We start from the raw sequence: 20,513 nt of genomic DNA on the forward strand, positions 1-20,513 counted from the left end.
TTCATTGCTATTCGAATGTTCGAGTAATTATTTTTGTTTTCAAGCATACAGTATATTTGGAGTGTATTTTACAATGCTGGTGACATCATGTCTCTATGAATAACATCCTGCAGTATCAATTCTTTAGCACTGCCAGGAATTGATTAGGGAGACTTTTTTTTGCCCTGAGGAGAATTTTTTCACAGGCGCCATTTTGTTTTTGATTTACTGAACTTAATCAAAGAGTTGTCAGCGGGTTTACCCTTTTATAGTAAGAAAACAGCATTCAACCATCATATTTTTTTTCATGTGAATAGATATGTACCGGTACATTTACTTTTTGGTGATGTGGTTAGTTTTTCTTTTGGATGTTCGTATTTTGATAAATCACAGTTCTGTTTGAAGTTTCATCATAAGGGAATGATTCCAGTCATATATGAATGCTTGATGCTGTAGGATATCTGCCATGTTTTTGGCCTGGGACGCAGTGGGGATTGGCACTGTCTGATCTGGATCAAGTCAGTCGTTCATAGGCCATTGTGGAAGCAACAACGTCCCTTTTAAAAACAGATGAAATAATTTCAGCAATTTCTTTACAGAACAAAACATCACATAGATAAATACATGTACAGGCTCTAAAATTATGTCTATTGCAAAACAATTCAACTGACAATCAGTTTGACACCACAATTTCTTGCTGAAGCCTGAGGTCAACGTTCATTTCAAACTGCGCTTGCACACACAGTGGATTCTCGAAATGCATACTAATTAGGTAACTTGCCACTAATAAAAGTTACTGAAAACATTTTGCACAATTTTTGAGCAATAGTACTAGAGTGAAATATCAATGTGCCTCTGCATTCTAGATATGGTAAAGAAAAAACCTGTGGTTACTTTCAACAGTTTGCTGGAGTCTAATAAAAAATGTGTCTCAAAAAACACTTTTACATCAGTTTTTTTGATTATTTTTAAGCCCGTAGCGATGGGATCAGTCAATTTAGAACTATCATTTGTGCTATTGGAAAGCATTTTGGCATAATTTTACTAAAAATAGTCTTTTCATTGCTCATGAATATTAATTTATGCAAATGATACAATTATTTCAACCAATCGTCTCATGCAACTCCCCCCTGCAGGGACGGTATTCTTTGACCTGATAGGTCAAATCACTAATTAACCAATTATAATGATGGATGATGCTAACAAATTACCTTAGCTCATTTAAATATGTTTGAACACAACACGGATAAAATTTGCTGATGTTGTAGTACATCTTTTGGCTTGGATTTTGATGGAAAAACGGCGTGTTTTTTTTAAATACAAAATAAGTTGTTTTCAAAAGATTTGAAGAATAATGTAACATTGGTTACAGTGATACATGTAACAGGTCATTGTTGAAACAAAGCTATTAACATAATGCTCTTAAATAGGCGTCAATGACTATGATAAAACTTAAATTGGATTCTATTTTAGGTGTCAGAAAAGATTGAAATAAAAATAACACCAAAATATTAAAAAAACATATTAAAAAGATGCCGAAAAATTGTCCTGGGCAATTTTTGTGTCCCATTTTATTTATTTTTTTAAAAACCCAAACTGCCGTTTAATGACCCAAAGCGAATTTAAGACAGAATCTTGTAGTAAATAAATAAAGGAGTTAAATGAATCTAAATTTGCCAGTATTGTTTGTGACAGGAAGTTAATTTGGAGATATTTGTGTCATTTGAAAGCTGTTTGGTTTTCGCTCATCTAAAAACTACTGAGTAAGTTGTAAAATTCTAATGTTTATGTTACTGCCACTCAGAGCACAAATAATTAGTTTTTGTAACAAAAAAAACAACATTAAAATTAATCAATATAAGTTTGTATTAGACCGTATTATCTGATCACACTGTATATGAGTGATTAAAATCAATTTTAGGTGGAAATTACATAAATTTGGCAGACCTGCATTCAGAAAAGGTGGATGTGAAAACTATGGCAAAAGTTTATTTTGCGAATTGTGTTTTCATGCAGTATAATAAGATAAATGTCATTTACATATTTGGGTTGACATATATCTGATTACAATCTTGGCCACATAATGTGTAAATACAACGTAAAATAATTTTCACATTTTCAATTTTTCAGGTAACCATAGTTATGGCAACAGTTGCAGATTGCAGCTTACCACTGGATAAGCAGTTTATCCCTCTGAGTGGTGGAAAAGATGGTAGAAAAGAGACAATAGAAGCTTTGGTATGTACTCTCTTACAAGCACGCATTGTAAGCTCTGCTTTCAACAAACTAAGTAGTCTTAGTCTTAGCTGATAGCATTCCACAGATCTGCTCTTTGATTGCAGAAATGTAATTAGTCCCTGTTTGGATATAGTCCGAAAACAGGGACTTATGTTTTGACCTTTGAGCATCTGTGCGTTTGTCCATGCGTCTGTGCGTCCGTCCGAACCTTCATCTTAGATATGCCTAGACCAATCACAATCAAACTTCACACATACATCATACATAATATTATACATAAATGCACGTCAATTTGTTTCAAGATCTGATTCAAGATTGCCGAATGATGTCCACTTTTGTGCTAAAATGTCATCAAAATCAAGCATTTATGGATGGATTTTGTTAAAACTTTGTACATACATTGGACATTGAATACCTTGATGCACATCATTTTATTTTTCAGATCCAATTTAAAATGGCTGACTGGCGGCCATTTTGTTTTAATGATTGCACTTCCAGTGCAATATCTCTGCCATACTTTGACTGATTATGTTCAAATTTTATATATTCATTGTACATCATGACATTGATATATTGGTTTGATTATCTGATTCAAAATGGCCAAATGGCAGCCCATCAAAAATCAAGCATTTCTGACATTCCAGAACTGGATCTTGGCGTTTATGGATGGATTTTAGTCAAACTTGATACATACATTGGACATTATGGAACCTTGATGCACGTCATTTTATTTTTCAGATCAAATTCAACATGGCTGACTGGGGGACATTTAGTGTAAATGAATGTGCTTCTCGAGCCATATCTTTGATATGCTTTGACTGATTATGTTCAAATTATATATATTTGTTTTACATCATGTTATAGATATTTAGATGTATTTAAAATGGCCGACTGGTGGCCATTTTGTTTTAATTAATGCTTTTCCGGAGCAATTAAAATCATTATAATCAAGCATCATCTTCTGGATCCATACTTCTGACATGTTTATGTTCCAACTATATTACTATAAACAGAACTGTATATCTTAAATTTGATAACTAACAGGGACTATGCCAAGCATTGCTTGTTAATATGTTGTTTTCTTACAGTGTACTAAGTAATCTGCTATTAATAATCTAGTCCTAAATAGTCCTAAATTTTGTTTACTTCTAGCATCTTCAGCAGTCTGCTATTTACTTGCAAAATCCTAAGTGGTCTGCTGTTTACTTACATCATACCTGCAGATCTGCTCTTTAATGTATCCTAGGTGGGCCACTATTACCTGCAACATCCTGAGTGGTCTGCTGTTTTTTCACAGTATCCTAAGTGGTCTGCTTTTTAATTACAGCATCCTAAGTGGTCTGAACAAATCAACTTTATGAAGTATTCAGTGCCACCTGATGAAATAAATGATGTGGCATCATTGGAGGAATGGATTTTTCTGCTAACAAACATTAAAGGAGATTTACATTGGTTACTTCAACAACCACACCAACAGTTTTGGTGCCAGGTAAAGTTAATTAATAGGAAAACTTAAGCAATATGTCACCAATCTGAATGTACAATGTCACCAGTCTGAATGTACAATGTTACCAGTCTGAATGTACAATGTCACCAGTCTGAATGTACAATGTCACCAGTCTGAATGTACAATGTCAATGGTCTGAATGTACAATGTTTATGGTCTGAATGTACAATGTCAATGGTCTGAATGTACAATGTTTATGGTCTGAATGTACAATGTCACCAGTCTGAATGTACAATGTCACCAGTCTGAATGTACAATGTCACCAGTCTGAATGTACAATGTCAATGAACCAAATGTACAATATCACCAATCTGAATGTACAATGTCAATGGTCTGAATGTACAATGTCACCAGTCTGAATGTACAATATCACCAGTCTGAATGTACAATGTCAATGGTCTGAATGTACAATGTCAATGGTCTGAATGTACAATGTCAATGGTCTGAATGTACAATGTCACCAGTCTGAATGTACAATGTCACCAGTCTGAATGTACAATGTCACCAGTCTGAATGTACAATGTCACCAATCTTAATTTGCAATGTCTATGGTCTGAATGTACAATGTCACCAGTCTGAATGTACAATGTCAATGGTCTGAATGTACAATGTCACCAGTCTGAATGTACAATATCACCAGTCTGAATGTACAATGTCAATGGTCTGAATGTACAATGTCAATGGTCTGAATGTACAATGTCAATGGTCTGAATGTACAATGTCACCAGTCTGAATGTACAATGTCACCAGTCTGAATGTACAATGTCACCAGTCTGAATGTACAATGTCACCAGTCTGAATGTACAATATCAATGGTCTGAATGTACAATGTCACCAGTCTGAATGTACAATGTCACAAGCTGAATGTACAATGTCACCAGTCTGAATGTACAATGTCAATGGTCTGAATGTACAATGTCACCAGCCTGAATGTACAATGTCTATGGTCTGAATGTACAATGTCACCAGTCTGAATGTACAATGTCACCAGTCTGAATGTACAATGTCAATGGTCTGAAAGTACAATGTCACCTGTCTGAATGTACAATGTCACCAATCTGAATGTGCAATGTCACCAATCTTAATTTGCAATGTCTATGGTCTGAATGTACAATGTCACCAGTCTGAATGTACAATGTCAATGGACCAAATGTACAATGTCACCAATCTGAATGTACAATGTCACCAGTCTGAATGTACAATGTCACCAATCTGAATGTATAATGTCCCCAGTTTGATTGTACAATGTCACCAGTCTGAATGTACAATGTCTATTGTCTGAATGTACAATGTCAATGGTCTGAATGTACAATGTCACCAGTCTGAATGTACAATGTCACCAGTCTGAATGTACAATGTCACCAGTCTGAATGTACAATGTCACCAATCTGAATGTACAATGTCAATGGACCAAATGTAAAATGTCAATGGTCTGAATGTACAATGTCACCAATCAGAATGTACAATGTCACCAGTCTGAATGTACAATGTCACCAGTCTGAATGTACAATGTCAATGGACCAAATGTACAATGTCACCAATCTGAATGTACAATGTCAATGGTCTGAGTGTACAATGTCAATGGTCTGAATGTACAATGTCAATGGTCTGAATGTACAATGTCAATGGTCTGAGTGTACAATGTCAATGGTCTGAATGTACAATGTCAATGGTCTGAGTGTACAATGTCAATGGTCTGAAAGTACAATGTCAATGGTCTGAAAGTACAATGTCAATGGTCTGAAAGTACAATGTCAATGGTCTGAAAGTACAATGCCAATGGTCTGAATGTACAATGTCTATGGTCTGAATGTACAATGTTTATGGTCTGAATGTACAATGTCACCAGTCTGAATGTACAATGTCAATGGTCTGAATGTAAAATGTCAATGGTCTGAATGTACAATGTCTATGGTCTGAATGTACAATGTCTATGGTCTGAATGTGCAATGTCACCTGTCTGAATGTACAATGTCAATGGTCTGAATGTACAATGTTTATGGTCTGAATGTACAATGTCAATGGTCTGAATGTACAATGTCTATGGTCTTAATGTACAATGTCTATGGTCTGAATGTACAATGTCACCAGTCTGAATGTACAATGCCAATGGTCTGAATGTACAATGTTTATGGTCTGAATGTACAATGTTATCAGTCTGAATGTACAATGTCAATGATCTGAATGTACAATGTCAATGGTCTGAATGTACAATGTCAATGGTCTGAATGTACAATGTCTATGGTCTGAATGTACAATGTCACCAGTCTGAATGTACAATGTCACCAGTCTGAATGTACAATGTCACCAATCTGAATGTACAATATCAATGGACCAAATGTAAAATGTCAATGGTCTGAATGTACAATGTCACCAATCAGAATGTACAATGTCACCAGTCTGAATGTACAATGTCACCAGTCTGAATGTACAATGTCAATGGACCAAATGTACAATGTCACCAATCTGAATGTACAATGTCAATGGTCTGAGTGTACAATGTCTATGGTCTGAATGTACAATATCGCCAGTCTGAATGTACAATGTCAATGGTCTGAATGTACAATGTCAATGGTCTGAATGTACAATGTCACCAGTCTGAATGTACAATGTCACCAGTCTGAATGTACAATGTCACCAATCTGAATGTACAATGTCAATGGTCTGAGTGTACAATGTCAATGGTCTGAATGTACAATGTCACCAGTCTGAATGTACAATGTCAATGGTCTGAATGTAAAATGTCAATGGTCTGAATGTACAATGTCTATGGTCTGAATGTACAATGTCTATGGTCTGAATGTGCAATGTCACCAGTCTGAATGTACAATGTCAATGGTCTGAACGTACAATGTCAATGGTCTGAATGTACAATGTTCATGGTCTGAATGTACAATGTCAATGGTCTGAATGTACAATGTCAATGGTCTGAATGTACAATGTCAATGGTCTGAATATACAATGTCAATGGTCTGAATGTACAATGTCACCAGTCTGAATGTACAATATCACCAGTCTGAATGTACAATGTCAACAGTCTGAATGTACAATGCCACCAGTCTGAATGTACAATGTCACCAGTCCGAATGTACAATGTCACCAGTCTGAATGTACAATGTCACCAGTCTGAATGTACAATGTCACCAATCTGAATGTACAATGTCAATGGACCAAATGTAAAATGTCAATGGTCTGAATGTACAATGTCACCAATCAGAATGTACAATGTCACCAGTCTGAATGTACAATGTCACCAGTCTGAATGTACAATGTCAATGGTCTGAATGTACAATGTCTATGGTCTGAATGTACAATGTCAATGGTCTGAATGTACAATGTCAATGGTCTGAATGTACAATGTCACCAGTCTGAATGTACAATGTCACCAGTCTGAATGTACAATGTCACCAGTCTGAATGTACAATGTCAATGGTCTGAATGTACAATGTCACCAATCAGAATGTACAATGTCACCAGTCTGAATGTACAATGTCAATGGACCAAATGTACAATGTCACCAATCTGAATGTACAATGTCAATGGTCTGAGTGTACAATGTCAATGGTCTGAATGTACAATGTCAATGGTCTGAGTGTACAATGTCACCAGTCTGAATGTACAATGTCAATGGACCAAATGTACAATGTCACCAATCTGAATGTACAATGTCAATGGTCTGAGTGTACAATGTCAATGGTCTGAATGTACAATGTCAATGGTCTGAGTGTACAATGTCAATGGTCTGAATGCACAATATCACCAGTCTGAATGTACAATGTCAATGGTCTGAATGTACAATGTCAATGGTCTGAATGTACAATGTCAATGGTCTGAATGTACAATGTCACCAGTCTGAATGTACAATGTCACCAGTCTGAATGTACAATGTCACCAATCAGAATGTACAATGTCACCAGTCTGAATGTACAATGTCACCAGTCTGAATGTACAATGTCAATGAACCAAATGTACAATGTCACCAATCTGAATGTACAATGTCAATGGTCTGAGTGTACAATGTCAATGGTCTGAATGTACAATATCACCAGTCTGAATGTACAATGTCAATGGTCTGAATGTACAATGTCAATGGTCTGAATGTACCATGTCAATGATCTGAATGTACAATGTCACCAGTCTGAATGTACAATGTCACCAGTCTGAATGTACAATGTCACCAATATGAATGTATAATGTCACCAATATGAATGTACAATGTGACGAGTCTGAATGTACAATGTCAATGGTCTGAATGTACAATGTCACCAGTCTGAATGTACAATATCAATGGTCTGAATATACAATGTCACCAGTCTGAATGTACAATGTCACCAGTCTGAATGTACAATGTCACCAGTCTGAATGTACAATGTCTATGGTCTGAATGTACAATGTCACCAGTCTGAATGTACAATGTCAATGGTCTGAAAGTACACTGTCACCAGTCTGAATGTACAATGTCACAAGCTGAATGTACAATGTCACCAGTCTGAATGTACAATGTCAATGGTCTGAATGTACAATGTCACCAGTCTGAATGTACAATGTCACCAGTCTGAATGTACAATGTCACCAGTCTGAATGTACAATGTCAATGAACCAAATGTACAATATCACCAATCTGAATGTACAATGTCTATGGTCTGAATGTACAATGTCACCAGTCTGAATGTACAATATCACCAGTCTGAATGTACAATGTCAATGGTCTGAATGTACAATGTCAATGGTCTGAATGTACAATGTCAATGGTCTGAATGTACAATGTCACCAGTCTGAATGTACAATGTCACCAGTCTGAATGTACAATGTCACCAATCTTAATTTGCAATGTCTATGGTCTGAATGTACAATGTCAATGGTCTTAATGTACAATGTCACCAGTCTGAATGTACAATGTCACCAATCTTAATTTGCAATGTCTATGGTCTGAATGTACAATGTCACCAGTCTGAATGTACAATGTCAATGGTCTGAATGTACAATGTCACCAGTCTGAATGTACAATATCACCAGTCTGAATGTACAATGTCAATGGTCTGAATGTACAATGTCAATGGTCTGAATGTACAATGTCAATGGTCTGAATGTACAATGTCACCAGTCTGAATGTACAATGTCACCAGTCTGAATGTACAATGTCACCAGTCTGAATGTACAATGTCACCAGTCTGAATGTACAATATCAATGGTCTGAATGTACAATGTCACCAGTCTGAATGTACAATGTCACCAGTCTGAATGTACAATGTCACCAGTCTGAATGTACAATGTCACCAGTCTGAATGTACAATGTCAATGGTCTGAAAGTACACTGTCACCAGTCTGAATGTACAATGTCACAAGCTGAATGTACAATGTCACCAGTCTGAATGTACAATGTCAATGGTCTGAATGTACAATGTCACCAGCCTGAATGTACAATGTCTATGGTCTGAATGTACAATGTCACTAGTCTGAATGTACAATGTCACCAGTCTGAATGTACAATGTCAATGGTCTGAAAGTACAATGTCACCTGTCTGAATGTACAATGTCACCAATCTGAATGTGCAATGTCACCAATCTTAATTTGCAATGTCTATGGTCTGAATGTACAATGTCACCAGTCTGAATGTACAATGTCAATGGACCAAATGTACAATGTCACCAATCTGAATGTACAATGTCACCAGTCTGAATGTACAATGTCTCCAATCTGAATGTATAATGTCCCCAGTTTGATTGTACAATGTCACCAGTCTGAATGTACAATGTCTATTGTCTGAATGTACAATGTCAATGGTCTGAATGTACAATGTCACCAGTCTGAATGTACAATGTCACCAGTCTGAATGTACAATGTCACCAGTCTGAATGTACAATGTCACAAATCTGAATGTACAATGTCAATGGACCAAATGTAAAATGTCAATGGTCTGAATGTACAATGTCACCAATCAGAATGTACAATGTCACCAGTCTGAATGTACAATGTCACCAGTCTGAATGTACAATGTCAATGGACCAAATGTACAATGTCACCAATCTGAATGTACAATGTCAATGGTCTGAGTGTACAATGTCAATGGTCTGAATGTACAATGTCAATGGTCTGAATGTACAATGTCAATGGTCTGAGTGTACAATGTCAATGGTCTGAATGTACAATGTCAATGGTCTGAGTGTACAATGTCAATGGTCTGAAAGTACAATGTCAATGGTCTGAAAGTACAATGTCAATGGTCTGAAAGTACAATGTCAATGGTCTGAAAGTACAATGCCAATGGTCTGAATGTACAATGTCTATGGTCTGAATGTACAATGTTTATGGTCTGAATGTACAATGTCACCAGTCTGAATGTACAATGTCAATGGTCTGAATGTAAAATGTCAATGGTCTGAATGTACAATGTCTATGGTCTGAATGTACAATGTCTATGGTCTGAATGTGCAATGTCACCTGTCTGAATGTACAATGTCAATGGTCTGAATGTACAATGTTTATGGTCTGAATGTACAATGTCAATGGTCTGAATGTACAATGTCTATGGTCTTAATGTACAATGTCTATGGTCTGAATGTACAATGTCACCAGTCTGAATGTACAATGCCAATGGTCTGAATGTACAATGTTTATGGTCTGAATGTGCAATGTTATCAGTCTGAATGTACAATGTCAATGATCTGAATGTACAATGTCAATGGTCTGAATGTACAATGTCAATGGTCTGAATGTACAATGTCAATGGTCTGAATGTACAATGTCTATGGTCTGAATGTACAATGTCACCAGTCTGAATGTACAATGTCACCAGTCTGAATGTACAATGTCACCAATCTGAATGTACAATATCAATGGACCAAATGTAAAATGTCAATGGTCTGAATGTACAATGTCACCAATCAGAATGTACAATGTCACCAGTCTGAATGTACAATGTCACCAGTCTGAATGTACAATGTCAATGGACCAAATGTACAATGTCACCAGTCTGAATGTACAATGTCAATGGTCTGAATGTACAATGTCAATGGTCTGAATGTACAATGTCACCAGTCTGAATGTACAATGTCAATGGACCAAATGTACAATGTCACCAATCTGAATGTACAATGTCAATGGTCTGAGTGTACAATGTCAATGGTCTGAATGTACAATGTCACCAGTCTGAATGTACAATGTCAATGGTCTGAATGTAAAATGTCAATGGTCTGAATGTACAATGTCTATGGTCTGAATGTACAATGTCTATGGTCTGAATGTGCAATGTCACCAGTCTGAATGTACAATGTCAATGGTCTGAACGTACAATGTCAATGGTCTGAATGTACAATGTTCATGGTCTGAATGTACAATGTCAATGGTCTGAATGTACAATGTCAATGGTCTGAATGTACAATGTCAATGGTCTGAATATACAATGTCAATGGTCTGAATGTACAATGTCACCAGTCTGAATGTACAATATCACCAGTCTGAATGTACAATGTCAACAGTCTGAATGTACAATGCCACCAGTCTGAATGTACAATGTCACCAGTCCGAATGTACAATGTCACCAGTCTGAATGTACAATGTCACCAGTCTGAATGTACAATGTCACCAATCTGAATGTACAATGTCAATGGACCAAATGTAAAATGTCAATGGTCTGAATGTACAATGTCACCAATCAGAATGTACAATGTCACCAGTCTGAATGTACAATGTCACCAGTCTGAATGTACAATGTCAATGGTCTGAATGTACAATGTCTATGGTCTGAATGTACAATGTCTATGGTCTGAATGTACAATGTCAATGGTCTGAATGTACAATGTCACCAGTCTGAATGTACAATGTCACCAGTCTGAATGTACAATGTCACTAGTCTGAATGTACAATGTCAATGGTCTGAATGTACAATGTCACCAATCAGAATGTACAATGTCACCAGTCTGAATGTACAATGTCAATGGACCAAATGTACAATGTCACCAATCTGAATGTACAATGTCAATGGTCTGAGTGTACAATGTCAATGGTCTGAATGTACAATGTCAATGGTCTGAGTGTACAATGTCACCAGTCTGAATGTACAATGTCAATGGACCAAATGTACAATGTCACCAATCTGAATGTACAATGTCAATGGTCTGAGTGTACAATGTCAATGGTCTGAATGTACAATGTCAATGGTCTGAGTGTACAATGTCAATGGTCTGAATGCACAATATCACCAGTCTGAATGTACAATGTCAATGGTCTGAATGTACAATGTCAATGGTCTGAATGTACAATGTCAATGGTCTGAATGTACAATGTCACCAGTCTGAATGTACAATGTCACCAGTCTGAATGTACAATGTCACCAATCAGAATGTACAATGTCACCAGTCTGAATGTACAATGTCACCAGTCTGAATGTACAATGTCAATGAACCAAATGTACAATGTCACCAATCTGAATGTACAATGTCAATGGTCTGAGTGTACAATGTCAATGGTCTGAATGTACAATATCACCAGTCTGAATGTACAATGTCAATGGTCTGAATGTACAATGTCAATGGTCTGAATGTACCATGTCAATGATCTGAATGTACAATGTCACCAGTCTGAATGTACAATGTCACCAGTCTGAATGTACAATGTCACCAATATGAATGTATAATGTCACCAATATGAATGTACAATGTGACGAGTCTGAATGTACAATGTCAATGGTCTGAATGTACAATGTCACCAGTCTGAATGTACAATGTCAATGGTCTGAATGTACAATGTCACCAGTCTGAATGTACAATATCAATGGTCTGAATATACAATGTCACCAGTCTGAATGTACAATGTCACCAGTCTGAATGTACAATGTCACCAGTCTGAATGTACAATGTCTATGGTCTGAATGTACAATGTCACCAGTCTGAATGTACAATGTCAATGGTCTGAAAGTACACTGTCACCAGTCTGAATGTACAATGTCACAAGCTGAATGTACAATGTCACCAGTCTGAATGTACAATGTCAATGGTCTGAATGTACAATGTCACCAGTCTGAATGTACAATGTCACCAGTCTGAATGTACAATGTCACCAGTCTGAATGTACAATGTCAATGAACCAAATGTACAATATCACCAATCTGAATGTACAATGTCTATGGTCTGAATGTACAATGTCACCAGTCTGAATGTACAATATCACCAGTCTGAATGTACAATGTCAATGGTCTGAATGTACAATGTCAATGGTCTGAATGTACAATGTCAATGGTCTGAATGTACAATGTCACCAGTCTGAATGTACAATGTCACCAGTCTGAATGTACAATGTCACCAATCTTAATTTGCAATGTCTATGGTCTGAATGTACAATGTCAATGGTCTGAATGTACAATGTCACCAGTCTGAATGTACAATGTCACCAATCTTAATTTGCAATGTCTATGGTCTGAATGTACAATGTCACCAGTCTGAATGTACAATGTCAATGGTCTGAATGTACAATGTCACCAGTCTGAATGTACAATATCACCAGTCTGAATGTACAATGTCAATGGTCTGAATGTACAATGTCAATGGTCTGAATGTACAATGTCAATGGTCTGAATGTACAATGTCACCAGTCTGAATGTACAATGTCACCAGTCTGAATGTACAATGTCACCAGTCTGAATGTACAATGTCACCAGTCTGAATGTACAATATCAATGGTCTGAATGTACAATGTCACCAGTCTGAATGTACAATGTCACCAGTCTGAATGTACAATGTCACCAGTCTGAATGTACAATGTCACCAGTCTGAATGTACAATGTCAATGGTCTGAAAGTACACTGTCACCAGTCTGAATGTACAATGTCACAAGCTGAATGTACAATGTCACCAGTCTGAATGTACAATGTCAATGGTCTGAATGTACAATGTCACCAGCCTGAATGTACAATGTCTATGGTCTGAATGTACAATGTCACTAGTCTGAATGTACAATGTCACCAGTCTGAATGTACAATGTCAATGGTCTGAAAGTACAATGTCACCTGTCTGAATGTACAATGTCACCAATCTGAATGTGCAATGTCACCAATCTTAATTTGCAATGTCTATGGTCTGAATGTACAATGTCACCAGTCTGAATGTACAATGTCAATGGACCAAATGTACAATGTCACCAATCTGAATGTACAATGTCACCAGTCTGAATGTACAATGTCTCCAATCTGAATGTATAATGTCCCCAGTTTGATTGTACAATGTCACCAGTCTGAATGTACAATGTCTATTGTCTGAATGTACAATGTCAATGGTCTGAATGTACAATGTCACCAGTCTGAATGTACAATGTCACCAGTCTGAATGTACAATGTCACCAGTCTGAATGTACAATGTCACCAATCTGAATGTACAATGTCAATGGACCAAATGTAAAATGTCAATGGTCTGAATGTACAATGTCACCAATCAGAATGTACAATGTCACCAGTCTGAATGTACAATGTCACCAGTCTGAATGTACAATGTCAATGGACCAAATGTACAATGTCACCAATCTGAATGTACAATGTCAATGGTCTGAGTGTACAATGTCAATGGTCTGAATGTACAATGTCAATGGTCTGAATGTACAATGTCAATGGTCTGAGTGTACAATGTCAATGGTCTGAATGTACAATGTCAATGGTCTGAGTGTACAATGTCAATGGTCTGAAAGTACAATGTCAATGGTCTGAAAGTACAATGTCAATGGTCTGAAAGTACAATGTCAATGGTCTGAAAGTACAATGCCAATGGTCTGAATGTACAATGTCTATGGTCTGAATGTACAATGTTTATGGTCTGAATGTACAATGTCACCAGTCTGAATGTACAATGTCAATGGTCTGAATGTAAAATGTCAATGGTCTGAATGTACAATGTCTATGGTCTGAATGTACAATGTCTATGGTCTGAATGTGCAATGTCACCTGTCTGAATGTACAATGTCAATGGTCTGAATGTACAATGTTTATGGTCTGAATGTACAATGTCAATGGTCTGAATGTACAATGTCTATGGTCTTAATGTACAATGTCTATGGTCTGAATGTACAATGTCACCAGTCTGAATGTACAATGCCAATGGTCTGAATGTACAATGTTTATGGTCTGAATGTACAATGTTATCAGTCTGAATGTACAATGTCAATGATCTGAATGTACAATGTCAATGGTCTGAATGTACAATGTCAATGGTCTGAATGTACAATGTCAATGGTCTGAATGTACAATGTCTATGGTCTGAATGTACAATGTCACCAGTCTGAATGTACAATGTCACCAGTCTGAATGTACAATGTCACCAATCTGAATGTACAATATCAATGGACCAAATGTAAAATGTCAATGGTCTGAATGTACAATGTCACCAATCAGAATGTACAATGTCACCAGTCTGAATGTACAATGTCACCAGTCTGAATGTACAATGTCAATGGACCAAATGTACAATGTCACCAATCTGAATGTACAATGTCAATGGTCTGAGTGTACAATGTCTATGGTCTGAATGTACAATATCGCCAGTCTGAATGTACAATGTCAATGGTCTGAATGTACAATGTCAATGGTCTGAATGTACAATGTCACCAGTCTGAATGTACAATGTCAATGGACCAAATGTACAATGTCACCAATCTGAATGTACAATGTCAATGGTCTGAGTGTACAATGTCAATGGTCTGAATGTACAATGTCACCAGTCTGAATGTACAATGTCAATGGTCTGAATGTAAAATGTCAATGGTCTGAATGTACAATGTCTATGGTCTGAATGTACAATGTCTATGGTCTGAATGTGCAATGTCACCAGTCTGAATGTACAATGTCAATGGTCTGAACGTACAATGTCAATGGTCTGAATGTACAATGTTCATGGTCTGAATGTACAATGTCAATGGTCTGAATGTACAATGTCAATGGTCTGAATGTACAATGTCAATGGTCTGAATATACAATGTCAATGGTCTGAATGTACAATGTCACCAGTCTGAATGTACAATATCACCAGTCTGAATGTACAATGTCAACAGTCTGAATGTACAATGCCACCAGTCTGAATGTACAATGTCACCAGTCCGAATGTACAATGTCACCAGTCTGAATGTACAATGTCACCAGTCTGAATGTACAATGTCACCAATCTGAATGTACAATGTCAATGGACCAAATGTAAAATGTCAATGGTCTGAATGTACAATGTCACCAATCAGAATGTACAATGTCACCAGTCTGAATGTACAATGTCACCAGTCTGAATGTACAATGTCAATGGTCTGAATGTACAATGTCTATGGTCTGAATGTACAATGTCAATGGTCTGAATGTACAATGTCACCAGTCTGAATGTACAATGTCACCAGTCTGAATGTACAATGTCACCAGTCTGAATGTACAATGTCAATGGTCTGAATGTACAATGTCACCAATCAGAATGTACAATGTCACCAGTCTGAATGTACAATGTCAATGGACCAAATGTACAATGTCACCAATCTGAATGTACAATGTCAATGGTCTGAGTGTACAATGTCAATGGTCTGAATGTACAATGTCAATGGTCTGAGTGTACAATGTCAATGGTCTGAATGCACAATATCACCAGTCTGAATGTACAATGTCAATGGTCTGAATGTACAATGTCAATGGTCTGAATGTACAATGTCAATGGTCTGAATGTACAATGTCACCAGTCTGAATGTACAATGTCACCAGTCTGAATGTACAATGTCACCAATCAGAATGTACAATGTCACCAGTCTGAATGTACAATGTCACCAGTCTGAATGTACAATGTCACCAGTCTGAATGTACAATGTCTATGGTCTGAATGTACAATGTCACCAGTCTGAATGTACAATGTCAATGGTCTGAAAGTACACTGTCACCAGTCTGAATGTACAATGTCACAAGCTGAATGTACAATGTCACCAGTCTGAATGTACAATGTCAATGGTCTGAATGTACAATGTCACCAGCCTGAATGTACAATGTCTATGGTCTGAATGTACAATGTCACCAGTCTGAATGTACAATGTCACCAGTCTGAATGTACAATGTCAATGGTCTGAAAGTACAATGTCACCAATCTGAATGTGCAATGTCACCAATCTTAATTTGCAATGTCTATGGTCTGAATGTACAATGTCACCAGTCTGAATGTACAATGTCAATGGACCAAATGTACAATGTCACCAATCTGAATGTACAATGTCACCAGTCTGAATGTACAATGTCACCAATCTGAATGTATAATGTCACCAGTTTGATTGTACAATGTCACCAGTCTGAATGTACAATGTCTATTGTCTGAATGTACAATGTCAATGGTCTGAATGTACAATGTCACCAGTCTGAATGTACAATGTCACCAGTCTGAATGTACAATGTCACCAGTCTGAATGTACAATGTCACCAATCTGAATGTACAATGTCAATGAACCAAATGTAAAATGTCAATGGTCTGAATGTACAATGTCACCAATCAGAATGTACAATGTCACCAGTCTGAATGTACAATGTCACCAGTCTGAATGTACAATGTCAATGGACCAAATGTACAATGTCACCAATCTGAATGTACAATGTCAATGGTCTGAGTGTACAATGTCACCAGTCTGAATGTACAATGTCAATGGTCTGAGTGTACAATGTCACCAATATGAATGTACAATGTCAATGGTCTGAGTGTACAATGTCACCAATATGAATGTACAATGTCAATGGTCTGAATGTACAATGTCAATGGTCTGAGTGTACAATGTCAATGGTCTGAGTGTACAATGTCACCAATATGAATGTACAATGTCAATGGTCTGAATGTACAATGTCAATGGTCTGAGTGTACAATGTCAATGGTCTGAATGTACAATGTCAATGGTCTGAGTGTACAATGTCAATGGTCTGAGTGTACAATGTCACCAATATGAATGTACAATGTCAATGGTCTGAATGTACAATGTCAATGGTCTGAATGTACAATGTCAATGGTCTGAATGTACAATGTCAATGGTCTGAATGTACAATGTCACCAATATGAATGTATAATGTCACCAATATGAATGTATAATGTCACCAATCTGAATGTATAATGTCACCAATCTGAATGTACAATGTCACCAGTCTGAATGTACAATGTCACCAGTCTGAATGTACAATGTCACCAATATGAATGTATAATGTCACCAATCTGAATGTATAATGTCACCAATCTGAATGTACAATGTCACCAGTCTGAATGTACAATGTCACCAGTCTGAATGTACAATGTCACCAGTCTGAATGTACAATGTCACCAGTCTGAATGTACAATGTCACCAGTCTGAATGGCACAGGTCTGGTCTGATCATCCATTGCAAAAGTTGTTACATTATTAAATAAATATACAATACTAGTCCGCTTCTGGATTTCACCAATTCCAATATCACTGATTACAGTATCACCGATTCCAACGATAAGTTATTTGAAACTTAAATACAAAACTTTTCATGAAGTAGTAGATTGGCTTGGATTGACATCTGGTGTGAGGTGAATAAAGCAACCAGAATGCAATGTTTGTATGTTGGAGTTGATGGATTGTTTTGTTCATAACTTAATGGCCCTCAGTTGATGTTAAGCTGTGAAAGATTAGTTTGCTTGTTGCCATTATTTAAATCTAAATTTTAACAGAATGATTAATTATTTCTCAGGTTCTTTTTGATGATACTCTTCACCGATGTTTGGATTCATATTTAAAATTGGCACCTAGAGCATATGACCATGCAATCAGACTTCCAGATTCTGCCAGGTCAATGTTGAAATCAGTTCACAGACTTGTTTTTATGACCTTTTTGAGGATGTCAACGCACAAGGAATCTAAGGTATGCTGCCTAAACTTAAACAATTGCCCAGTATACCATGGGATGACAAAGCAATGAGTGTCTTCCTTATTTAGAAAATATGTACCACATTTTAAGATTTTACTTTGTTTACCTCATTGTAACCTTTAATGGAAATGGAATCACTTCACTGAATCTTTTCATGATTATCACTTCTGAAATTATTTATTGTATAGACTGCAATTAAGAATGAATTGACATCATTTTCAATTTGTTTATTCCTACAGTAGAGACATTTTATTCCAGTTTCTGGTCTGTATATTCCCCTACTTCAACTCACAATCCAAATATGCACGTAATTTTTTTTTGCAGATCTGAAAATTCTAAGTTGGTCTTTTTCATGATTTTCATCCAAAATTACCTCTCCTAACACCACTATGAGAACAACTGAGCATGCTCAGAATAAACAATTAGCTTAGATTGTAATGCTTGGGTTTTTAGTGATGTCATGACATGGTCATGACCTTGATCTGAATCAGTGACAGATGGGTCATACCATTACCAATCTCTAGAAACTGTAGAGAAGTGTCAGGGCTACATTTTGATGGAAATTATAGTGGTGATACTGAAAGAAACCCAAATACCTGAATTAACAAAGAAGTCAAGTTGTTATTAAAGGTACATCAAGGTTTACTCAGATTTATGAATGCAGTTTCTTGAGCATGTATACATGTATGTGACATAGTTTGATTGCACTTGTGTACTCTGGAATTTCGGACATGGGTCAATGGAAGTTTTCAGTTATCAGTACAATACTAGATTATGGGAAATCACTTTATGATGAGATGTACCCACATAGTGTTTGCAGATGTTCTATGTATTATTTTAACATGAGTATTTTATAATTAAATGAACGGGGACTGTGACATTCATATCTTGTTTTACAGAGATGATTGTACAGATTTGAGTTAAATTTTGTACAAAGGCAAGATATAATGGCTTAAATGTTGTTTTCAGTTATTTTTCGTTTTTCTTGAAATTTAGTTGAATGGCAGCCATTTTCATTAAAAAACTAATAAAATCACAAAATTCAAACAAGTCATCAACTGTTTCTAAAATATGCCTTGACAGATTACATTCAAACTTGGCATTGACATCAGTCATAGTGGGTTACTGATGCATGTCATTGTTTTTCGTTATTCGATTCAAAATAGCCGACTGGTGGCCATTTTGTTTTACAATTTTACAGATTGGGTTTAAATTTGGTACAAAGGCAAGATATAATGGGTTAAATATTTGTTTTTAATTATTTTTGTATTTCAATGAAATTTAGTGAAATGGCGGCCTTTTTTATGAAAAATGAATAAAATTGCAAAATCTGAACATGTCATCAACCGTTTTTTAGGCACACACAACAGTGTGCATGTTGATTATTGATCAAGCATTGTGTTCATTGACAATAACTTGTTGCTATTATATTACATCATTCAGTTTTATTTCCTATAATTTTCATAGATCTTAGCAAAAAGCATTTTAAAATGTTATAAGCAACAAATCCACAGTTTGATCAGGTATGGTCCAACAAAGGAATTTCTTGCAGTGTTTGGAGTTAAACTCTGGACCTTTCTCACATTTATAAGTTCCCATAATATTTTGAAATTGTTGTGCATCATAAACATATACAAGTTTCATAGTCATGTGTCCATGTACACATGTTAATCATAGTGTTTTGTTGATTTCAGGACTGTTACATAACACCCAGTGCCTATGGTGAAATGATTTATGACAACTTCATCTTTGATATCCCTAAGTTATTTGATCTGTGTATTTTATATGGTGGAGGAAATAATGCCATCTTAAGTAAAATGATTAGTAATATATTCAGCCAGCAACCAAGATATAATGATGATCTTAATGATATTGTACCAATGATCATTCAGGTATGTGTACTCCATTTCAGATATTGTACATCAA

General features: G+C 36.3%; 1 protein-coding gene across 1 annotated transcript in view; it reads left to right on the forward strand.

Annotated features, from left to right (window-relative positions):
• Nucleotides 1-20,513, forward strand: part of LOC144360400 (activating signal cointegrator 1 complex subunit 2-like) — a 275,599-nt gene that overhangs the window by 2,257 nt on the left and 252,829 nt on the right. The window contains exons 2-5 of the mRNA XM_085499036.1: nt 2,110-2,217; nt 3,545-3,706; nt 18,411-18,581; nt 20,282-20,479. Coding sequence (XP_085355162.1) covers nt 2,122-2,217; nt 3,545-3,706; nt 18,411-18,581; nt 20,282-20,479 — 627 coding nt within the window. The 5' untranslated portion in view covers nt 2,110-2,121. The remainder of the gene's footprint in view (nt 1-2,109; nt 2,218-3,544; nt 3,707-18,410; nt 18,582-20,281; nt 20,480-20,513) is intronic.

This window comes from Saccoglossus kowalevskii, chromosome 5 (assembly GCF_978046115.1).
Source record: "Saccoglossus kowalevskii chromosome 5, keSacKowa6.1, whole genome shotgun sequence".
NCBI classification, from domain to species: domain Eukaryota; kingdom Metazoa; phylum Hemichordata; class Enteropneusta; family Harrimaniidae; genus Saccoglossus; species Saccoglossus kowalevskii.